The 24,359-nt window shown below is 30.0% G+C and overlaps 1 protein-coding gene across 1 annotated transcript; it reads left to right on the top strand.

Moving 5' to 3' along the window:
* Window positions 1-24,292, top strand: LOC103578068 (RNA polymerase I-specific transcription initiation factor RRN3). The gene is made up of 7 exons (XM_014445318.2): window positions 1-216; window positions 318-527; window positions 599-924; window positions 1,009-1,161; window positions 1,231-1,695; window positions 23,438-23,616; window positions 23,684-24,292. Exons 2-7 carry the CDS (start codon window positions 318-320, stop codon window positions 24,130-24,132), a joined length of 1,782 nt encoding a protein of 593 aa, XP_014300804.1. The 5' UTR covers window positions 1-216; the 3' UTR covers window positions 24,133-24,292.
* The last annotated feature ends 67 nt before the right edge of the window (window positions 24,293-24,359 follow it).

Genomic DNA, 24,359 nt, shown 5'->3' on the forward strand with positions numbered 1-24,359 from the left:
TTTTTTAATTCTAAATGATGGTGAAAGTGAACACTTTAAATACTTTGACACGTTCAGACACGTTCGGAAATTTAAAATAAAAACATGTGCTCTGTGACAATATTGCGGAAAATACTATACTATTTATCAAAGTAATCATTTTAATTAGTGGTCGAAGCATCAGAGGAAGATATTTTTCATTTTACTGATAAGCCGAGATAATTTTATTTATAAAAAGTATGTATGAAATTTTTTTTTGCTCGGTTAATTTATAACCTCAATGCCGCTTGCACATTTAGTTGTAATTTCGAGTATCAATAATACGATAAATTTTTCAGATGTCTGTGGTGTCATCAAGATCGACAGCAACCACCATATCATCAATTTTGAAAGGAAAAACTGCTAGCTCCAACGTCCCGAGTAGTAGAAATCGTGTAACGTTTCAGTTGCCCAAGAATTTGAAAAATATTCTTTTAAATTATCAGTCTCCTATCGAGAGAAAGTCTTACGAGAATCTTATCAGTACTTTGAGGGACGCAAATATCAAGGTATAGGATTTTATCACTTGATGAGTTGACGATTGGGTTTAAATTCTGGCGCTAATTTATTAATTTTGTAGGACAATGAATTTGTGGAGCTGCTCCAGGAAGTAAGGCCTTGTATATCACTGCTGGGAAATGATCACAAATTTTTGGTGAATGCTTTGGTTAAAATAAACTGGACAGATCGCGGTGAGGAAGCTACTGATGCTTACAAGGCTTTTCTAGAAGATTTGGTTTGCGTTCATTCTTATCACTGTAAGCTGGTTATTGACCAGCTGATTTGTTTGTTCAAAGTCAGTGATGAGGATAAGGAATGGGAAGACGGTAAACCTGGAGAGCAAGACATCATTAAGCTGAATCATGTCCACAATGTCATTTTCAAATTTTTGAAAATTGTTCCCATGTAAGTTTTTTGATAATTGTTTGAATTTTTATTCAAATGTCAGAATATAAAAATATGAGCATTGTATATTTTTAATTTTTTTAGGTCAAGCACAATATTGGTACAGTCTTTAAGGACACATTATCCTTATTATAAAAAATCAGCACACTCACATCAAGTATATATGTATTTTTCGTTACAAATAATTGAATACGCGCCGCAACTGAGATCTGAAATAATCTCAACAATAATCGAAAAGTAATAAAATAATCATATATACTTATGTATTTTATTTAAATAACTAATTACTTATGTTTAATTATATAGATTAACAATCCTGGATGTCAATGTACCGCGAACGGAAATTGAAAATTATCGCGAGAAAGACGAGGACGAGGACGAAGAAGTATTTAAAATAGACTCGGTCAAAGAAACCGACAAAGCTGACTCGGATCACCCGCTGGCGCACACTCTGGACATATGCATGGACATACTTATGATTTATGTTGAAGAGTACTGTCATCCGGACGGTGACTTAAATCAGGACAACCTTAAAAAAATTTACTTTGAACTTCTACAGCCGTTTGAAAAAGTTGTTCTGCACACCCACGCTTCCCATCACGTACAATTCATCATGTTCTACATCTGCAGTTTCAAAACAGCCGTTGCGGAAGCTTTTCTCAATTGGCTCTGGCAGAAAGTATCCAATCCTAATGTTGCGCCCATCATTCGTCAGTCCGCAGTTTCTTATATCGCAAGTTTACTAGCGCGTGGAAATTTTATTCCTATCACGTAAGTTCATTTTTTTTCAAATAATTTTTTGAATAAAATTTTCAGAGAAACAAATTTTTCTAAGTTTTCTCTAGGATTTGTCTAGGATTTCTCTAGGATTCTCAAAGAAATAAATTTTTCTAAGTTTTCTCTAGGATTTGTCTAGGATTTGTCTAGGATTTCTCTAGGATTCTCAAAGAAATAAATTTTTCTAAGTTTTCTCTAGGATTTGTCTAGGATTTCTCTAGGATTCTCAAAGAAATAAATTTTTCTAAGTTTTCTCTAGGATTTGTCTAGGAATTGTCTAGGATTTGTCTAGGATTCTTAAAGAAATAAATTTTTCTAAGTTTTCTCTAGGATTTGTCTAGGATTTGTCTAGGATTTCTCTAGGATTCTCAAAGAAATAAATTTTTCCAAGTTTTCTCTAGGATTTGTCTAGGATTTCTCTAGGATTCTCAAAGAAATAAATTTTTCTAAGTTTTCTCTAGGATTTGTCTAGGATTTGTCTAGGATTTCTCTAGGATTCTCAAAGAAATAAATTTTTCTAAGTTTTCTCTAGGATTTGTCTAGGATTTGTCTAATATTTCTCTAGGATTCTCAAAGAAATAAATTTTTCTAAGTTTTCTCTAGGATTTGTCTAGGATTTGTCTAGGATTTCTCTAGGATTCTCAAAGAAATAAATTTTTCTAAGTTTTCTCTAGGATTTGTCTAGGATTTCTCTAGGATTCTCAGAGAAATAAATTTTTCTAAGTTTTCTCTAGGATTTGTCTAGGATTTCTCTAGGATTCTCAAAGAAATAAATTTTTCTAAGTTTTCTCTAGGATTTGTCTAGGATTTCTCTAGGATTCTCAAAGAAATAAATTTTTCTAAGTTTTCTCTAGGATTCTCAAAGAAATAAATTTTTCTAAGTTTTCTCTAGGATTTGTCTAGGATTTCTCTAGGATTCTTAAAGAAATAAATTTTTCTAAGTTTTCTCTAGGATTTGTCTAGGATTTGTCTAGGATTTGTCTAGGATTTCTCTAGGATTCTCAGCGAAATGAATTTTTCTAAGTTTTCTCTAGGATTTGTCTAGGATTTGTCTAGGATTTCTCTAGGATTCTCAAAGAAATAAATTTTTCTAAGTTTTCTCTAGGATTTGTCTAGGATTTCTCTAGGATTCTCAAAGAAATAAATTTTTCCAAGTTTTCTCTAGGATTTGTCTAGGATTTGTCTAGGATTTCTCTAGGATTCTTAAAGAAATAAATTTTTCTAAGTTTTCTCTAGGATTTGTCTAGGATTTGTCTAGGATTCTTAAAGAAATAAATTTTTCTAAGTTTTCTCTAGGATTTGTCTAGGATTTGTCTAGGATTTCTCTAGGATTCTCAAAGAAATAAATTTTTCTAAGTTTTCTCTAGGATTTGTCTAGGATTTGTCTAGGATTTCTCTAGGATTCTCAGAGAAATAAATTTTTCTAAGTTTTCTCTAGGATTTGTCTAGGATTTCTCTAGGATTCTCAAAGAAATAAATTTTTCTAAGTTTTCTCTAGGATTTGTCTAGGATTTGTCTAGGATTTCTCTAGGATTCTCAAAGAAATAAATTTTTCTAAGTTTTCTCTAGGATTTGTCTAGGATTTGTCTAGGATTTCTCTAGGATTCTCAGAGAAATAAATTTTTCTAAGTTTTCTCTAGGATTTGTCTAGGATTTGTCTAGGATTTCTCTAGGATTCTCAAAGAAATAAATTTTTCTAAGTTTTCTCTAGGATTTGTCTAGGATTTGTCTAGGATTTCTCTAGGATTCTCAAAGAAATAAATTTTTCTAAGTTTTCTCTAGGATTTGTCTAGGATTTGTCTAGGATTTCTCTAGGATTCTCAGAGAAATAAATTTTTCTAAGTTTTCTCTAGGATTTGTCTAGGATTTGTCTAGGATTTCTCTAGGATTCTCAAAGAAATAAATTTTTCTAAGTTTTCTCTAGGATTTGTCTAGGATTTGTCTAGGATTTCTCTAGGATTCTCAAAGAAATAAATTTTTCTAAGTTTTCTCTAGGATTTGTCTAGGATTTGTCTAGGATTTCTCTAGGATTCTCAAAGAAATAAATTTTTCTAAGTTTTCTCTAGGATTTGTCTAGGATTTGTCTAGGATTTCTCTAGGATTCTCAAAGAAATAAATTTTTCTAAGTTTTCTCTAGGATTTGTCTAGGATTTGTCTAGGATTTCTCTAGGATTCTCAGAGAAATAAATTTTTCTAAGTTTTCTCTAGGATTTGTCTAGGATTTCTCTAGGATTCTCAAAGAAATGAATTTCTCTAAGTTTTCTCTAGGATTTGTCTAGGATTTCTCTAGGATTCTCAAAGAAATAAATTTTTCTAAGTTTTCTCTAGGATTCTCAAAGAAATAAATTTTTCTAAGTTTTCTCTAGGATTTGTCTAGGATTTCTCTAGGATTCTTAAAGAAATAAATTTTTCTAAGTTTTCTCTAGGATTTGTCTAGGATTTGTCTAGGATTTCTCTAGGATTCTCAGAGAAATAAATTTTTCTAAGTTTTCTCTAGGATTTGTCTAGGATTTGTCTAGGATTTCTCTAGGATTCTCAAAGAAATAAATTTTTCTAAGTTTTCTCTAGGATTCTCAAAGAAATAAATTTTTCTAAGTTTTCTCTAGGATTTGTCTAGGATTTCTCTAGGATTCTTAAAGAAATAAATTTTTCTAAGTTTTCTCTAGGATTTGTCTAGGATTTGTCTAGGATTTCTCTAGGATTCTCAAAGAAATAAATTTTTCTAAGTTTTCTCTAGGATTTGTCTAGGATTTCTCTAGGATTCTTAAAGAAATAAATTTTTCTAAGTTTTCTCTAGGATTTGTCTAGGATTTGTCTAGGATTTCTCTAGGATTCTCAAAGAAATAAATTTTTCTAAGTTTTCTCTAGGATTTGTCTAGGATTTGTCTAGGATTTCTCTAGGATTCTCAAAGAAATAAATTTTTCTAAGTTTTCTCTAGGATTCTCAAAGAAATAAATTTTTCTAAGTTTTCTCTAGGATTTGTCTAGGATTTCTCTAGGATTCTTAAAGAAATAAATTTTTCTAAGTTTTCTCTAGGATTTGTCTAGGATTTGTCTAGGATTTCTCTAGGATTCTTAAAGAAATAAATTTTTCTAAGTTTTCTCTAGGATTTGTCTAGGATTTGTCTAGGATTTCTCTAGGATTCTCAGAGAAATAAATTTTTCTAAGTTTTCTCTAGGATTTGTCTAGGATTTGTCTAGGATTTCTCTAGGATTCTCAAAGAAATAAATTTTTCTAAGTTTTCTCTAGGATTTGTCTAGGATTTGTCTAGGATTTCTCTAGGATTCTCAAAGAAATAAATTTTTCTAAGTTTTCTCTAGGATTTTTCTAGGATTTGTCTAGGATTTCTCTAGGATTCTCAGAGAAATAAATTTTTCTAAGTTTTCTCTAGGATTTATCTAGGATTTGTCTAGGATTTCTCTAGGATTCTCAAAGAAATAAATTTTTCTAAGTTTTCTCTAGGATTTGTCTAGGATTTGTCTAGAATTTCTCTAGGATTTTCAGCGAAATGAATTTTTCTAAGTTTTCTCTAGGATTTGTCTAGGATTTGTCTAGGATTTCTCTAGGATTCTCAAAGAAATAAATTTTTCTAAGTTTTCTCTAGGATTTGTCTAGGATTTCTCTAGGATTCTCAAAGAAATAAATTTTTCCAAGTTTTCTCTAGGATTTGTCTAGGATTTGTCTAGGATTTCTCTAGGATTCTTAAAGAAATAAATTTTTCTAAGTTTTCTCTAGGATTTGTCTAGGATTTCTCTAGGATTCTCAAAGAAATAAATTTTTCTAAGTTTTCTCTAGGATTTGTCTAGGATTTGTCTAGGATTTCTCTAGGATTCTCAGAGAAATAAATTTTTCTAAGTTTTCTCTAGGATTTGTCTAGGATTTGTCTAGGATTTCTCTAGGATTCTCAAAGAAATAAATTTTTCTAAGTTTTCTCTAGGATTTGTCTAGGATTTGTCTAGGATTTCTCTAGGATTCTCAAAGAAATAAATTTTTCTAAGTTTTCTCTAGGATTTGTCTAGGATTTGTCTAGGATTTCTCTAGGATTCTCAGAGAAATAAATTTTTCTAAGTTTTCTCTAGGATTTGTCTAGGATTTGTCTAGGATTTCTCTAGGATTCTCAAAGAAATAAATTTTTCTAAGTTTTCTCTAGGATTTGTCTAGGATTTGTCTAGGATTTCTCTAGGATTCTCAGCGAAATGAATTCTTCTAAGTTTTCTCTAGGATTTGTCTAGGATTTGTCTAGGATTTCTCTAGGATTCTCAAAGAAATAAATTTTTCTAAGTTTTCTCTAGGATTTGTCTAGGATTTGTCTAGGATTTCTCTAGGATTCTCAAAGAAATAAATTTTTCTAAGTTTTCTCTAGGATTCTCAAAGAAATAAATTTTTCTAAGTTTTCTCTAGGATTTGTCTAGGATTTCTCTAGGATTCTCAGAGAAATAAATTTTTCTAAGTTTTCTCTAGGATTTGTCTAGGATTCGTCTAGGATTTCTCTAGGATTCTCAAAGAAATAAATTTTTCTAAGTTTTCTCTAGGATTCTCAAAGAAATAAATTTTTCTAAGTTTTCTCTAGGATTTGTCTAGGATTTCTCTAGGATTCTCAAAGAAATAAATTTTTCTAAGTTTTCTCTAGGATTCTCAAAGAAATAAATTTTTCTAAGTTTTCTCTAGGATTTGTCTAGGATTTCTCTAGGATTCTTAAAGAAATAAATTTTTCTAAGTTTTCTCTAGGATTTGTCTAGGAATTGTCTAGGATTTGTCTAGGATTCTTAAAGAAATAAATTTTTCTAAGTTTTCTCTAGGATTTGTCTAGGATTTGTCTAGGATTTCTCTAGGATTCTCAAAGAAATAAATTTTTCCAAGTTTTCTCTAGGATTTGTCTAGGATTTGTCTAGGATTTCTCTAGGATTCTCAAAGAAATAAATTTTTCTAAGTTTTCTCTAGGATTCTCAAAGAAATAAATTTTTCTAAGTTTTCTCTAGGATTTGTCTAGGATTTCTCTAGGATTCTTAAAGAAATAGATTTTTCTAAGTTTTCTCTAGGATTTGTCTAGGATTTGTCTAGGATTTCTCTAGGATTCTCAGAGAAATAAATTTTTCTAAGTTTTCTCTAGGATTTGTCTAGGATTTGTCTAGGATTTCTCTAGGATTCTTGAAGAAATAAATTTTTCTAAGTTTTCTCTAGGATTTGTCTAGGATTTGTCTAGGATTTCTCTAGGATTCTCAGAGAAATAAATTTTTCTAAGTTTTCTCTAGGATTTGTCTAGGATTTGTCTAGGATTTCTCTAGGATTCTCAAAGAAATAAATTTTTCTAAGTTTTCTCTAGGATTTGTCTAGGATTTGTCTAGGATTTCTCTAGGATTCTCAGAGAAATAAATTTTTCTAAGTTTTCTCTAGGATTTGTCTAGGATTTGTCTAGGATTTCTCTAGGATTCTCAAAGAAATAAATTTTTCTAAGTTTTCTCTAGGATTTGTCTAGGATTTGTCTAGGATTTCTCTAGGATTCTCAGAGAAATAAATTTTTCTAAGTTTTCTCTAGGATTTGTCTAGGATTTCTCTAGGATTCTCAAAGAAATAAATTTTTCTAAGTTTTCTCTAGGATTCTCAAAGAAATAAATTTTTCTAAGTTTTCTCTAGGATTTGTCTAGGATTTCTCTAGGATTCTTAAAGAAATAAATTTTTCTAAGTTTTCTCTAGGGTTTGTCTAGGATTTGTCTAGGATTTCTCTAGGATTCTCAAAGAAATAAATTTTTCTAAGTTTTCTCTAGGATTTGTCTAGGATTTGTCTAGGATTTCTCTAGGATTCTCAAAGAAATAAATTTTTCCAAGTTTTCTCTAGGATTTGTCTAGGATTTGTCTAGGATTTCTCTAGGATTCTCAAAGAAATAAATTTTTCTAAGTTTTCTCTAGGATTTGTCTAGGATTTCTCTAGGATTCTCAAAGAAATAAATTTTTCTAAGTTTTCTCTAGGATTTGTCTAGGATTTGTCTAGGATTTCTCTAGGATTCTTAAAGAAATAAATTTTTCTAAGTTTTCTCTAGGATTTGTCTAGGATTTCTCTAGGATTCTTAAAGAAATAAATTTTTCTAAGTTTTCTCTAGGATTTGTCTAGGATTTGTCTAGGATTTCTCTAGGATTCTCAGAGAAATAAATTTTTCTAAGTTTTCTCTAGGATTTGTCTAGGATTTGTCTAGGATTTCTCTAGGATTCTCAAAGAAATAAATTTTTCTAAGTTTTCTCTAGGATTTGTCTAGGATTTGTCTAGGATTTCTCTAGGATTCTCAAAGAAATAAATTTTTCTAAGTTTTCTCTAGGATTTGTCTAGGATTTGTCTAGGATTTCTCTAGGATTCTCAGAGAAATAAATTTTTCTAAGTTTTCTCTAGGATTTGTCTAGGATTTGTCTAGGATTTCTCTAGGATTCTCAAAGAAATAAATTTTTCTAAGTTTTCTCTAGGATTTGTCTAGGATTTGTCTAGAATTTCTCTAGGATTCTCAGCGAAATGAATTTTTCTAAGTTTTCTCTAGGATTTGTCTAGGATTTGTCTAGGATTTCTCTAGGATTCTCAAAGAAATAAATTTTTCTAAGTTTTCTCTAGGATTTGTCTAGGATTTCTCTAGGATTCTCAAAGAAATAAATTTTTCCAAGTTTTCTCTAGGATTTGTCTAGGATTTGTCTAGGATTTCTCTAGGATTCTTAAAGAAATAAATTTTTCTAAGTTTTCTCTAGGATTTGTCTAGGATTTCTCTAGGATTCTCAAAGAAATAAATTTTTCTAAGTTTTCTCTAGGATTTGTCTAGGATTTGTCTAGGATTTCTCTAGGATTCTCAGAGAAATAAATTTTTCTAAGTTTTCTCTAGGATTTGTCTAGGATTTCTCTAGGATTCTCAAAGAAATAAATTTTTCTAAGTTTTCTCTAGGATTCTCAAAGAAATAAATTTTTCTAAGTTTTCTCTAGGATTTGTCTAGGATTTGTCTAGGATTTCTCTAGGATTCTCAAAGAAATAAATTTTTCTAAGTTTTCTCTAGGATTTGTCTAGGATTTGTCTAGGATTTCTCTAGGATTCTCAGCGAAATGAATTTTTCTAAGTTTTCTCTAGGATTTGTCTAGGATTTGTCTAGGATTTCTCTAGGATTCTCAAAGAAATAAATTTTTCTAAGTTTTCTCTAGGATTTGTCTAGGATTTGTCTAGGATTTCTCTAGGATTCTCAAAGAAATAAATTTTTCTAAGTTTTCTCTAGGATTTGTCTAGGATTTGTCTAGGATTTCTCTAGGATTCTCAAAGAAATAAATTTTTCTAAGTTTTCTCTAGGATTTGTCTAGGATTTGTCTAGGATTTCTCTAGGATTCTCAGAGAAATAAATTTTTCTAAGTTTTCTCTAGGATTTGTCTAGGATTTGTCTAGGATTTCTCTAGGATTCTCAAAGAAATAAATTGTTCTAAGTTTTCTCTAGGATTTATCTAGGATTTGTCTAGAATTTCTCTAGGATTCTCAGCGAAATGAATTTTTCTAAGTTTTCTCTAGGATTTGTCTAGGATTTGTCTAGGATTTCTCTAGGATTCTCAAAGAAATAAATTTTTCTAAGTTTTCTCTAGGATTTGTCTAGGATTTCTCTAGGATTCTCAAAGAAATAAATTTTTCCAAGTTTTCTCTAGGATTTGTCTAGGATTTGTCTAGGATTTCTCTAGGATTCTTAAAGAAATAAATTTTTCTAAGTTTTCTCTAGGATTTGTCTAGGATTTCTCTAGGATTCTCAAAGAAATAAATTTTTCTAAGTTTTCTCTAGGATTTGTCTAGGATTTGTCTAGGATTTCTCTAGGATTCTCAGAGAAATAAATTTTTCTAAGTTTTCTCTAGGATTTGTCTAGGATTTCTCTAGGATTCTCAAAGAAATAAATTTTTCTAAGTTTTCTCTAGGATTCTCAAAGAAATAAATTTTTCTAAGTTTTCTCTAGGATTTGTCTAGGATTTGTCTAGGATTTCTCTAGGATTCTCAGAGAAATAAATTTTTCTAAGTTTTCTCTAGGATTTGTCTAGGATTTGTCTAGGATTTCTCTAGGATTCTCAAAGAAATAAATTTTTCTAAGTTTTCTCTAGGATTTGTCTAGGATTTGTCTAGGATTTCTCTAGGATTCTCAAAGAAATAAATTTTTCTAAGTTTTCTCTAGGATTTGTCTAGGATTTGTCTAGGATTTCTCTAGGATTCTCAAAGAAATAAATTTTTCTAAGTTTTCTCTAGGATTTGTCTAGGATTTGTCTAGGATTTCTCTAGGATTCTCAGAGAAATAAATTTTTCTAAGTTTTCTCTAGGATTTGTCTAGGATTTCTCTAGGATTCTCAAAGAAATAAATTTTTCTAAGTTTTCTCTAGGATTTGTCTAGGATTTCTCTAGGATTCTCAAAGAAATAAATTTTTCTAAGTTTTCTCTAGGATTCTCAAAGAAATAAATTTTTCTAAGTTTTCTCTAGGATTTGTCTAGGATTTCTCTAGGATTCTTAAAGAAATAAATTTTTCTAAGATTTCTCTAGGATTTGTCTAGGATTTGTCTAGGATTTCTCTAGGATTCTCAGAGAAATAAATTTTTCTAAGTTTTCTCTAGGATTTGTCTAGGATTTGTCTAGGATTTCTCTAGGATTCTTAAAGAAATAAATTTTTCTAAGTTTTCTCTAGGATTTGTCTAGGATTTGTCTAGGATTTCTCTAGGATTCTCAGAGAAATAAATTTTTCTAAGTTTTCTCTAGGATTTGTCTAGGATTTGTCTAGGATTTCTCTAGGATTCTCAAAGAAATAAATTTTTCTAAGTTTTCTCTAGGATTTGTCTAGGATTTGTCTAGGATTTCTCTAGGATTCTCAAAGAAATAAATTTTTCTAAGTTTTCTCTAGGATTTGTCTAGGATTTGTCTAGGATTTCTCTAGGATTTCTCTAGGATTCTCAAAGAAATAAATTTTTCTAAGTTTTCTCTAGGATTTGTCTAGGATTTGTCTAGGATTTCTCTAGGATTCTCAGAGAAATAAATTTTTCTAAGTTTTCTCTAGGATTTGTCTAGGATTTCTCTAGGATTCTCAAAGAAATAAATTTTTCTAAGTTTTCTCTAGGATTCTCAAAGAAATAAATTTTTCTAAGTTTTCTCTAGGATTTGTCTAGGATTTCTCTAGGATTCTTAAAGAAATAAATTTTTCTAAGTTTTCTCTAGGATTTGTCTAGGATTTGTCTAGGATTTCTCTAGGATTCTCAAAGAAATAAATTTTTCTAAGTTTTCTCTAGGATTTGTCTAGGATTTGTCTAGGATTTCTCTAGGATTCTCAAAGAAATAAATTTTTCTAAGTTTTCTCTAGGATTTGTCTAGGATTTGTCTAGGATTTCTCTAGGATTCTCGAAGAAATAAATTTTTCTAAGTTTTCTCTAGGATTTGTCTAGGATTTGTCTAGGATTTCTCTAGGATTCTCAAAGAAATAAATTTTTCTAAGTTTTCTCTAGGATTTGTCTAGGATTTGTCTAGGATTTCTCTAGGATTCTCAAAGAAATAAATTTTTCTAAGTTTTCTCTAGGATTTGTCTAGGATTTGTCTAGGATTTCTCTAGGATTCTCAGAGAAATAAATTTTTCTAAGTTTTCTCTAGGATTTGTCTAGGATTTGTCTAGGATTTCTCTAGGATTCTCAAAGAAATAAATTTTTCTAAGTTTTCTCTAGGATTTGTCTAGGATTTGTCTAGGATTTCTCTAGGATTCTCAGCGAAATGAATTTTTCTAAGTTTTCTCTAGGATTTGTCTAGGATTTGTCTAGGATTTCTCTAGGATTCTCAAAGAAATAAATTTTTCTAAGTTTTCTCTAGGATTTGTCTAGGATTTGTCTAGGATTTCTCTAGGATTCTCAAAGAAATAAATTTTTCTAAGTTTTCTCTAGGATTTGTCTAGGATTTCTCTAGGATTCTCAAAGAAATAAATTTTTCTAAGTTTTCTCTAGGATTTGTCTAGGAATTGTCTAGGATTTGTCTAGGATTCTTAAAGAAATAAATTTTTCTAAGTTTTCTCTAGGATTTGTCTAGGATTTGTCTAGGATTTCTCTAGGATTCTCAAAGAAATAAATTTTTCCAAATTTTCTCTAGGATTTGTCTAGGATTTGTCTAGGATTTCTCTAGGATTCTCAAAGAAATAAATTTTTCTAAGTTTTCTCTAGGATTTGTCTAGGATTTCTCTAGGATTCTCAAAGAAATAAATTTTTCTAAGTTTTCTCTAGGATTTGTCTAGGATTTGTCTAGGATTTGTCTAGGATTCTTAAAGAAATAAATTTTTCTAAGTTTTCTCTAGGATTTGTCTAGGATTTGTCTAGGATTTCTCTAGGATTCTCAAAGAAATAAATTTTTCCAAGTTTTCTCTAGGATTTGTCTAGGATTTGTCTAGGATTTCTCTAGGATTCTCAGAGAAATAAATTTTTCTAAGTTTTCTCTAGGATTTGTCTAGGATTTCTCTAGGATTCTCAAAGAAATAAATTTTTCTAAGTTTTCTCTAGGATTTGTCTAGGATTTCTCTAGGATTCTCGAAGAAATAAATTTTTCTAAGTTTTCTCTAGGATTTGTCTAGGATTTCTCTAGGATTCTCAAAGAAATAAATTTTTCTAAGTTTTCTCTAGGATTCTCAAAGAAATAAATTTTTCTAAGTTTTCTCTAGGATTTGTCTAGGATTTCTCTAGGATTCTTAAAGAAATAGATTTTTCTAAGTTTTCTCTAGGATTTGTCTAGGATTTGTCTAGGATTTCTCTAGGATTCTCAGAGAAATAAATTTTTCTAAGTTTTCTCTAGGATTTGTCTAGGATTTGTCTAGGATTTCTCTAGGATTCTTAAAGAAATAAATTTTTCTAAGTTTTCTCTAGGATTTGTCTAGGATTTGTCTAGGATTTCTCTAGGATTCTCAGAGAAATAAATTTTTCTAAGTTTTCTCTAGGATTTGTCTAGGATTTGTCTAGGATTTCTCTAGGATTCTCAGAGAAATAAATTTTTCTAAGTTTTCTCTAGGATTTGTCTAGGATTTGTCTAGGATTTCTCTAGGATTCTCAGAGAAATAAATTTTTCTAAGTTTTCTCTAGGATTTGTCTAGGATTTGTCTAGGATTTCTCTAGGATTCTCAGAGAAATAAATTTTTCTAAGTTTTCTCTAGGATTTGTCTAGGATTTGTCTAGGATTTCTCTAGGATTCTCAAAGAAATAAATTTTTCTAAGTTTTCTCTAGGATTTGTCTAGGATTTCTCTAGGATTCTCAAAGAAATAAATTTTTCTAAGTTTTCTCTACGATTCTCAAAGAAATAAATTTTTCTAAGTTTTCTCTAGGATTTGTCTAGGATTTGTCTAGGATTTCTCTAGGATTCTCAGAGAAATAAATTTTTCTAAGTTTTCTCTAGGATTCTCAAAGAAATAAATTTTTCTAAGTTTTCTCTAGGATTTGTCTAGGATTTGTCTAGGATTTCTCTAGGATTCTCAAAGAAATAAATTTTTCTAAGTTTTCTCTAGGATTTGTCTAGGATTTCTCTAGGATTCTCAAAGAAATAAATTTTTCTAAGTTTTCTCTAGGATTCTCAAAGAAATAAATTTTTCTAAGTTTTCTCTAGGATTTGTCTAGGATTTCTCTAGGATTCTTAAAGAAATAGATTTTTCTAAGTTTTCTCTAGGATTTGTCTAGGATTTGTCTAGGATTTCTCTAGGATTCTCAGAGAAATAAATTTTTCTAAGTTTTCTCTAGGATTTGTCTAGGATTTGTCTAGGATTTCTCTAGGATTCTTAAAGAAATAAATTTTTCTAAGTTTTCTCTAGGATTTGTCTAGGATTTGTCTAGGATTTCTCTAGGATTCTCAGAGAAATAAATTTTTCTAAGTTTTCTCTAGGATTTGTCTAGGATTTGTCTAGGATTTCTCTAGGATTCTCAAAGAAATAAATTTTTCTAAGTTTTCTCTAGGATTTGTCTAGGATTTGTCTAGGATTTCTCTAGGATTCTCAAAGAAATAAATTTTTCTAAGTTTTCTCTAGGATTTGTCTAGGATTTGTCTAGGATTTCTCTAGGATTCTCAGAGAAATAAATTTTTCTAAGTTTTCTCTAGGATTTGTCTAGGATTTGTCTAGGATTTCTCTAGGATTCTCAAAGAAATAAATTTTTCTAAGTTTTCTCTAGGATTTATCTAGGATTTGTCTAGGATTTCTCTAGGATTCTCAGCGAAATGAATTTTTCTAAGTTTTCTCTAGGATTTGTCTAGGATTTGTCTAGGATTTCTCTAGGATTCTCAAAGAAATAAATTTTTCTAAGTTTTCTCTAGGATTTGTCTAGGATTTCTCTAGGATTCTCAAAGAAATAAATTTTTCTAAGTTTTCTCTAGGATTTGTCTAGGATTTCTCTAGGATTCTCAAAGAAATAAATTTTTCTAAGTTTTCTCTAGGATTTGTCTAGGATTTGTCTAGGATTTCTCTAGGATTCTCAGAGAAATAAATTTTTCTAAGTTTTTTCTAGGATTTGTCTAGGATTTCTCTAGGATTCTCAACGAAATAAATTTTTCCAAGTTTTCTCTAGGATTTGTCTAGGATTTGTCTAGGATTTTTCTAGGATTCTCAAAGAAATAAATTTTTCTAAGTTTTCTCTAGGATTTGTCTAGGATTTGTCTAGGATTTCTCTAGGATTCTCAGAGAAATAAATTTTTCTAAGTTTTCTCTAGGATTTGTCTAGGATTTCTCTAGGATTCTCAAAGAAATAAATTTTTCTAAGTTTTCTCTAGGATTTGTCTAGGATTTCTCTAGGATTCTCAAAGAAATAAATTTTTCTAAGTTTTCTCTAGGATTCTCAAAGAAATAAATTTTTCTAAGTTTTCTCTAGGATTTGTCTAGGATTTCTCTAGGATTCTCAAAGAAATAAATTTTTCCAAGTTTTCTCTAGGATTTGTCTAGGATTTGTCTAGGATTTGTCTAGGATTCTTAAAGAAATAAATTTTTCTAAGTTTTCCCTAGGATTTGTCTAGGATTTGTCTAGGATTTCTCTAGGATTCTCAGAGAAATAAATTTTTCTAAGTTTTCTCTAGGATTTGTCTAGGATTTGTCTAGGATTTCTCTAGGATTCTCAAAGAAATAAATTTTTCTAAGTTTTCTCTAGGATTTGTCTAGGATTTGTCTAGGATTTCTCTAGGATTCTCAGAGAAATAAATTTTTCTAAGTTTTCTCTAGGATTTGTCTAGGATTTGTCTAGGATTTCTCTAGGATTCTCAAAGAAATAAATTTTTCTAAGTTTTCTCTAGGATTTGTCTAGGATTTGTCTAGGATTTCTCTAGGATTCTCAGCGAAATGAATTTTTCTAAGTTTTCTCTAGGATTTGTCTAGGATTTGTCTAGGATTTCTCTAGGATTCTCAAAGAAATAAATTTTTCTAAGTTTTCTCTAGGATTTGTCTAGGATTTGTCTAGGATTTCTCTAGGATTCTCAAAGAAATAAATTTTTCTAAGTTTTCTCTAGGATTTGTCTAGGATTTGTCTAGGATTTCTCTAGGATTCTCGAAGAAATAAATTTTTCTAAGTTTTCTCTAGGATTTGTCTAGGATTTGTCTAGGATTTCTCTAGGATTCTCAAAGAAATAAATTTTTCTAAGTTTTCTCTAGGATTTGTCTAGGATTTGTCTAGGATTTCTCTAGGATTCTCAAAGAAATAAATTTTTCTAAGTTTTCTCTAGGATTTGTCTAGGATTTGTCTAGGATTTCTCTAGGATTCTCAGAGAAATAAATTTTTCTAAGTTTTCTCTAGGATTTGTCTAGGATTTGTCTAGGATTTCTCTAGGATTCTCAAAGAAATAAATTTTTCTAAGTTTTCTCTAGGATTTGTCTAGGATTTGTCTAGGATTTCTCTAGGATTCTCAGCGAAATGAATTTTTCTAAGTTTTCTCTAGGATTTGTCTAGGATTTGTCTAGGATTTCTCTAGGATTCTCAAAGAAATAAATTCTTCTAAGTTTTCTCTAGGATTTGTCTAGGATTTGTCTAGGATTTCTCTAGGATTCTCAAAGAAATAAATTTTTCTAAGTTTTCTCTAGGATTTGTCTAGGATTTCTCTAGGATTCTCAAAGAAATAAATTTTTCCAAGTTTTCTCTAGGATTTGTCTAGGAATTGTCTAGGATTTGTCTAGGATTCTTAAAGAAATAAATTTTTCTAAGTTTTCTCTAGGATTTGTCTAGGATTTGTCTAGGATTTCTCTAGGATTCTCAAAGAAATAAATTTTTCCAAGTTTTCTCTAGGATTTGTCTAGGATTTGTCTAGGATTTGTCTAGGATTCTTAAAGAAATAAATTTTTCTAAGTTTTCTCTAGGATTTGTCTAGGATTTGTCTAGGATTTCTCTAGGATTCTCAAAGAAATAAATTTTTCCAAGTTTTCTCTAGGATTTGTCTAGGATTTGTCTAGGATTTCTCTAGGATTCTCAGAGAAATAAATTTTCCTAAGTTTTCTCTAGGATTTGTCTAGGATTTCTCTAGGATTCTCAAAGAAATAAATTTTTCTAAGTTTTCTCTAGGATTCTCAAAGAAATAAATTTTTCTAAGTTTTCTCTAGGATTTGTCTAGGATTTCTCTAGGATTCTCAAAGAAATAAATTTTTCTAAGTTTTCTCTAGGATTCTCAAAGAAATAAATTTTTCTAAGTTTTCTCTAGGATTTGTCTAGGATTTGTCTAGGATTTCTCTAGGATTCTCAAAGAAATAAATTTTTCCAAGTTTTCTCTAGGATTTGTCTAGGATTTGTCTAGGATTTCTCTAGGATTCTCAGAGAAATAAATTTTTCTAAGTTTTCTCTAGGATTTGTCTAGGATTTGTCTAGGATTTCTCTAGGATTCTCAAAGAAATAAATTTTTCCAAGTTTTCTCTAGGATTTGTCTAGGATTTGTCTAGGATTTCTCTAGGATTCTCAGAGAAATAAATTTTTCTAAGTTTTCTCTAGGATTTGTCTAGGATTTCTCTAGGATTCTCAAAGAAATAAATTTTTCTAAGTTTTCTCTAGGATTCTCAAAGAAATAAATTTTTCTAAGTTTTCTCTAGGATTTGTCTAGGATTTCTCTAGGATTCTCAAAGAAATAAATTTTTCTAAGTTTTCTCTAGGATTCTCAAAGAAATAAATTTTTCTAAGTTTTCTCTAGGATTTGTCTAGGATTTCTCTAGGATTCTTAAAGAAATAGATTTTTCTAAGTTTTCTCTAGGATTTGTCTAGGATTTGTCTAGGATTTCTCTAGGATTCTCAGAGAAATAAATTTTTCTAAGTTTTCTCTAGGATTTGTCTAGGATTTGTCTAGGATTTGTCTAGGATTTCTCTAGGATTCTTAAAGAAATAAATTTTTCTAAGTTTTCTCTAGGATTTGTCTAGGATTTGTGTAGGATTTCTCTAGGATTCTCAGAGAAATACATTTTTCTAAGTTTTCTCTAGGATTTGTCTAGGATTTCTCTAGGATTCTCAAAGAAATAAATTTTTCTAAGTTTTCTCTAGGATTTGTCTAGGATTTGTCTAGGATTTCTCTAGGATTCTCAAAGAAATAAATTTTTCTAAGTTTTCTCTAGGATTTGTCTAGGATTTGTCTAGGATTTCTCTAGGATTCTCAGAGAAATAAATTTTTCTAAGTTTTCTCTAGGATTTATCTAGGATTTGTCTAGGATTTCTCTAGGATTCTCAGCGAAATGAATTTTTCTAAGTTTTCTCTAGGATTTGTCTAGGATTTGTCTAGGATTTCTCTAGGATTTTCAAAGAAATAAATTTTTCTAAGTTTTCTCTAGGATTTGTCTAGGATTTGTCTAGGATTTGTCTAGGATTTCTCTAGGATTCTCAGAGAAATAAATTTTTCTAAGTTTTTTCTAGGATTTGTCTAGGATTTCTCTAGGATTCTCAAAGAAATAAATTTTTCCAAGTTTTCTCTAGGATTTGTCTAGGATTTGTCTAGGATTTCTCTAGGATTCTCAAAGAAATAAATTTTTCTAAGTTTTCTCTAGGATTTGTCTAGGATTTGTCTAGGATTTCTCTAGGATTCTCAAAGAAATAAATTTTTCTAAGTTTTCTCTAGGATTTGTCTAGGATTTCTCTAGGATTCTCAAGGAAATAAATTTTTCTAAGTTTTCTCTAGGATTTGTCTAGGATTTGTCTAGGATTTCTCTAGGATTCTCAAAGAAATAAATTTTTCCAAGTTTTCTCTAGGATTTGTCTAGGATTTCTCTAGGATTCTCAAAGAAATAAATTTTTCTAAGTTTTCTCTAGGATTTGTCTAGGATTTGTCTAGGATTTGTCTAGGATTTCTCTAGGATTCTTAAAGAAATAAATTTTTCTAAGTTTTTTCTAGGATTTGTCTAGGATTTCTCTAGGATTCTCAAAGAAATAAATTTTTCCAAGTTTTCTCTAGGATTTGTCTAGGATTTGTCTAGGATTTCTCTAGGATTCTCAAAGAAATAAATTTTTCTAAGTTTTCTCTAGGATTTGTCTAGGATTTGTCTAGGATTTCTCTAGGATTCTCAAAGAAATAAATTTTTCTAAGTTTTCTCTAGGATTTGTCTAGGATTTCTCTAGGATTCTCAAGGAAATAAATTTTTCTAAGTTTTCTCTAGGATTTGTCTAGGATTTGTCTAGGATTTCTCTAGGATTCTCAAAGAAATAAATTTTTCCAAGTTTTCTCTAGGATTTGTCTAGGATTTCTCTAGGATTCTCAAAGAAATAAATTTTTCTAAGTTTTCTCTAGGATTTGTCTAGGATTTGTCTAGGATTTCTCTAGGATTCTCAAGGAAATAAATTTTTCTAAGTTTTCTCTAGGATTTGTCTAGGATTTGTCTAGGATTTCTCTAGGATTCTCAAAGAAATAAATTTTTCTAAGTTTTCTCTAGGATTTGTCTAGGATTTGTCTAGGATTTCTCTAGGATTCTCAAAGAAATAAATTTTTCTAAGTTTTCTCTAGGATTTGTCTAGGATTTGTCTAGGATTTCTCTAGGATTCTTAAAGAAATAAATTTTTCTAAGTTTTCTCTAGGATTTGTCTAGGATTTGTCTAGGATTTCTCTAGGATTCTCAAAGAAATAAATTTTTCTAAGTTTTCTCTAGGATTTGTCTAGGATTTGTCTAGGATTTCTCTAGGATTCTCAAAGAAATAAATTTTTCTAAGTTTTCTCTAGGATTTGTCTAGGATTTGTCTAGGATTTCTCTAGGATTCTCAGAGAAATAAATTTTTCCAAGTTTTCTCTAGGATTTGTCTAGGATTTCTCTAGGATTCTCAAAGAAATAAATTTTTCTAAGTTTTCTCTAGGATTTGTCTAGGATTTGTCTAGGATTTCTCTAGGATTCTCAATGAAATAAATTTTTCTAAGTTTTCTCCAGGATTTGTCTAGGATTTGTCTAGGATTTCTCTAGGATTCTCAAAGAAATAAATTTTTCTAAGTTTTCTCTAGGATTTGTCTAGGATTTGTCTAGGATTTCTCTAGGATTCTCAGAGAAATAAATTTTTCCAAGTTTTCTCTAGGATTTGTCTAGGATTTCTCTAGGATTCTCAAAGAAATAAATTTTTCTAAGTTTTCTCTAGGATTTGTCTAGGATTTGTCTAGGATTTCTCTAGGATTCTTAAAGAAATAAATTTTTCTAAGTTTTCTCTAGGATTTGTCTAGGATTTGTCTAGGATTTCTCTAGGATTCTCAAAGAAATAAATTTTTCTAAGTTTTCTCTAGGATTTGTCTAGGATTTGTCTAGGATTTCTCTAGGATTCTCAAAGAAATAAATTTTTCTAAGTTTTCTCTAGGATTTGTCTAGGATTTGTCTAGGATTTCTCTAGGATTCTCAAAGAAATAAATTTTTCTAAGTTTTCTCTAGGATTTGTCTAGGATTTGTCTAGGATTTCTCTAGGATTCTCAGAGAAATAAATTTTTCCAAGTTTTCTCTAGGATTTGTCTAGGATTTCTCTAGGATTCTCAAAGAAATAAATTTTTCTAAGTTTTCTCTAGGATTTGTCTAGGATTTGTCTAGGATTTCTCTAGGATTCTCAGCGAAATAAATTTTTCTAAGTTTTCTCTAGGATTTGTCTAGGATTTGTCTAGGATTTCTCTAGGATTCTCAAAGAAATAAATTTTTCTAAGTTTTCTCTAGGATTTGTCTAGGATTTGTCTAGGATTTCTCTAGGATTCTTAAAGAAATAAATTTTTCTAAGTTTTCTCTAGGATTTGTCTAGGATTTGTCTAGGATTTCTCTAGGATTCTCAAAGAAATAAATTTTTCTAAGTTTTCTCCAGGATTTGTCTAGGATTTGTCTAGGATTTCTCTAGGATTCTCAAAGAAATAAATTTTTCTAAGTTTTCTCTAGGATTTGTCTAGGATTTGTCTAGGATTTCTCTAGGATTCTCAGAGAAATAAATTTTTCCAAGTTTTCTCTAGGATTTGTCTAGGATTTCTCTAGGATTCTCAAAGAAATAAATTTTTCTAAGTTTTCTCTAGGATTTGTCTAGGATTTGTCTAGGATTTCTCTAGGATTCTTAAAGAAATAAATTTTTCTAAGTTTTCTCTAGGATTTGTCTAGGATTTGTCTAGGATTTCTCTAGGATTCTCAAAGAAATAAATTTTTCTAAGTTTTCTCTAGGATTTGTCTAGGATTTGTCTAGGATTTCTCTAGGATTCTCAGAGAAATAAATTTTTCTAAGTTTTCTCTAGGATTTGTCTAGGATTTGTCTAGGATTTCTCTAGGATTCTCAAAGAAATAAATTTTTCTAAGTTTTCTCTAGGATTTGTCTAGGATTTGTCTAGGATTTCTCTAGGATTCTCAAAGAAATAAATTTTTCTAAGTTTTCTCTAGGATTTGTCTAGGATTTGTCTAGGATTTCTCTAGGATTCTCAGAGAAATAAATTTTTCCAAGTTTTCTCTAGGATTTGTCTAGGATTTCTCTAGGATTCTCAAAGAAATAAATTTTTCTAAGTTTTCTCTAGGATTTGTCTAGGATTTGTCTAGGATTTCTCTAGGATTCTCAGCGAAATAAATTTTTCTAAGTTTTCTCTAGGATTTGTCTAGGATTTGTCTAGGATTTCTCTAGGATTCTCAAAGAAATAAATTTTTCTAAGTTTTCTCTAGGATTTGTCTAGGATTTGTCTAGGATTTCTCTAGGATTCTTAAAGAAATAAATTTTTCTAAGTTTTCTCTAGGATTTGTCTAGGATTTGTCTAGGATTTCTCTAGGATTCTCAAAGAAATAAATTTTTCTAAGTTTTCTCTAGGATTTGTCTAGGATTTGTCTAGGATTTCTCTAGGATTCTCAGAGAAATAAATTTTTCTAAGTTTTCTCTAGGATTTGTCTAGGATTTGTCTAGGATTTCTCTAGGATTCTCAAAGAAATAAATTTTTCTAAGTTTTCTCTAGGATTTGTCTAGGATTTGTCTAGGATTTCTCTAGGATTCTCAAAGAAATAAATTTTTCTAAGTTTTCTCTAGGATTTGTCTAGGATTTGTCTAGGATTTCTCTAGGATTCTCAGAGAAATAAATTTTTCCAAGTTTTCTCTAGGATTTGTCTAGGATTTCTCTAGGATTCTCAAAGAAATAAATTTTTCTAAGTTTTCTCTAGGATTTGTCTAGGATTTGTCTAGGATTTCTCTAGGATTCTCAGAGAAATAAATTTTTCCAAGTTTTCTCTAGGATTTGTCTAGGATTTCTCTAGGATTCTCAAAGAAATAAATTTTTCTAAGTTTTCTCTAGGATTTGTCTAGGATTTGTCTAGGATTTCTCTAGGATTCTTGAAGAAATAAATTTTTCTAAGTTTTCTCTAGGATTTGTCTAGGATTTGTCTAGGATTTCTCTAGGATTCTCAGCGAAATAAATTTTTTCAAGTTTTCTCTAGGATTTGTCTAGGATTTCTCTAGGATTCTCAAAGAAATAAATTTTTCTAAGTTTTCTCTAGGATTTGTCTAGGATTTGTCTAGGATTTCTCTAGGATTCTTAAAGAAATAAATTTTTCTAAGTTTTCTCTAGGATTTGTCTAGGATTTGTCTAGGATTTCTCTAGGATTCTCAAAGAAATAAATTTTTCTAAGTTTTCTCTAGGATTTGTCTAGGATTTGTCTAGGATTTCTCTAGGATTCTCAAAGAAATAAATTTTTCTAAGTTTTCTCTAGGATTTGTCTAGGATTTGTCTAGGATTTCTCTAGGATTCTCAGAGAAATAAATTTTTCCAAGTTTTCTCTAGGATTTGTCTAGGATTTCTCTAGGATTCTCAAAGAAATAAATTTTTCTAAGTTTTCTCTAGGATTTGTCTAGGATTTCTCTAGGATTCTTAAAGAAATAAATTTTTCTAAGTTTTCTCTAGGATTTGTCTAGGATTTGTCTAGGATTTCTCTAGGATTCTCAAAGAAATAAATTTTTCTAAGTTTTCTCTAGGATTTGTCTAGGATTTGTCTAGGATTTCTCTAGGATTCTCAGCGAAATAAATTTTTCCAAGTTTTCTCTAGGATTTGTCTAGGATTTCTCTAGGATTCTCAAAGAAATAAATTTTTCTAAGTTTTCTCTAGGATTTGTCTAGGATTTGTCTAGGATTTCTCTAGGATTCTCAGAGAAATAAATTTTTCTAAGTTTTCTCTAGGATTTGTCTAGGATTTGTCTAGGATTTCTCTAGGATTCTCAAAGAAATAAATTTTTCTAAGTTTTCTCTAGGATTTGTCTAGGATTTGTCTAGGATTTCTCTAGGATTCTCAGAGAAATAAATTTTTCTAAGTTTTCTCTAGGATTTGTCTAGGATTTGTCTAGGATTTCTCTAGGATTCTCAAAGAAATAAATTTTTCTAAGTTTTCTCTAGGATTTGTCTAGGATTTGTCTAGGATTTCTCTAGGATTCTCAGAGAAATAAATTTTTCTAAGTTTTCTCTAGGATTTGTCTAGGATTTTTCTAGGATTCTCAAAGAAATAAATTTTTCTAAGTTTTCTCTAGGATTTGTCTAGGATTTCTCTAGGATTCTTAAAGAAATAAATTTTTCTAAGTTTTCTCTAGGATTTGTCTAGGATTTGTCTAGGATTTCTCTAGGATTCTCAAAGAAATAAATTTTTCTAAGTTTTCTCTAGGATTTGTCTAGGATTTGTCTAGGATTTCTCTAGGATTCTCAGAGAAATTAATTTTTCTAAGTTTTCTCTAGGATTTGTCTAGGATTTGTCTAGGATTTCTCTAGGATTCTCAAAGAAATAAATTTTTCTAAGTTTTCTCTAGGATTTGTCTAGGATTTGTCTAGGATTTCTCTAGGATTCTCAGCGAAATGAATTTTTCTAAGTTTTCTCTAGGATTTGTCTAGGATTTGTCTAGGATTTCTCTAGGATTCTCAAAGAAATAAATTTTTCTAAGTTTTCTCTAGGATTCGTCTAGGATTTGTCTAGGATTTCTCTAGGATTCTCAGAGAAATAAATTTTTCTAAGTTTTCTCTAGGATTTGTCTAGGATTTCTCTAGGATTCTTAAAGAAATAAATTTTTCTAAGTTTTCTCTAGGATTTGTCTAGGATTTGTCTAGGATTTCTCTAGGATTCTCAAAGAAATAAATTTTTCTAAGTTTTCTCTAGGATTTGTCTAGGATTTGTCTAGGATTTCTCTAGGATTCTCAGAGAAATAAATTTTTCCAAGTTTTCTCTAGGATTTGTCTAGGATTTCTCTAGGATTCTCAAAGAAATAAATTTTTCTAAGTTTTCTCTAGGATTCTTAGAGAAACAAATTTTTTACACAAATTTTTCAAACAAATCACTCATATACATATTTTCTTTTATTAGCTTAATAACTGGACTATTACAAGACATGACTAATTGGATTCATAGCTACATCGCCGCCCAAGATAGTCTTGAAAGTGGAAATAGTGACGTTAGAGCACACACGGTGTTTTACTCAGTATGTCAAGCTGTCTTCTACATCGTAGGATTTAGAAGTCGAGAGCTTGTGTCCACAAGAAAAAGTAAGTCTTTAAAAAAAAAATAAAAAATGATTGAAAATAAATGACCATATCAATTTTTATTTTCTAGATCTACTATTTCTCCAAGGATTAAATTTCACAAAAATAATTTCCTGCCGTTTGAATCCACTGCGCGTGTGTCTTCCGGTAGTAGTTCAGCATTTCGCAGCAGTAACACGAACATACCAATTGGCCTATTGCTACTCAATAATGGAACACAACTCCCGAAGTAATTTACCTGTACTACAAACAACAAACAGATTTGTAAAATGGCTCGATACATTTTTCCCATTCGATCCTTATGTTTTAATCCGAAGCTCACAAAAAATAGACCCGATTTATCTGCACTACCAAGGCTCTAATGTGGATTTAAACCCCTCGCTGTCAACGACCGACAGTAATGACCAAGAAAATGACGAAGACGATGACTTTATGGACGTTTCGTATCCCCAAGACTCACTCAATTATCATCGGGACAAGTTTTCTTACAGCTCATCTCCAGGATTTATACACGCTTAAGTTCGTTTTTAATTGATAGGTCATTTTAATTTATTGAGTCATTAAAGATTCGTGCAATCAATTACTGCCTTTGGTGACTTGCCGCTTGTTTTATAATGAAATCGTTAATTATTATAAAAATTAAATTTATTTAAATAAAAATTAAATGTACAAAAATGTGTTTAATGTGTGGAATGTGAGTTTGTATGATTTATAAATAATTATTAGTTTTAATTAATATCTATAAC

Source organism: Microplitis demolitor, chromosome 2, assembly GCF_026212275.2.
Source record: "Microplitis demolitor isolate Queensland-Clemson2020A chromosome 2, iyMicDemo2.1a, whole genome shotgun sequence".
Taxonomy (NCBI): Eukaryota; Metazoa; Arthropoda; class Insecta; order Hymenoptera; family Braconidae; genus Microplitis; species Microplitis demolitor.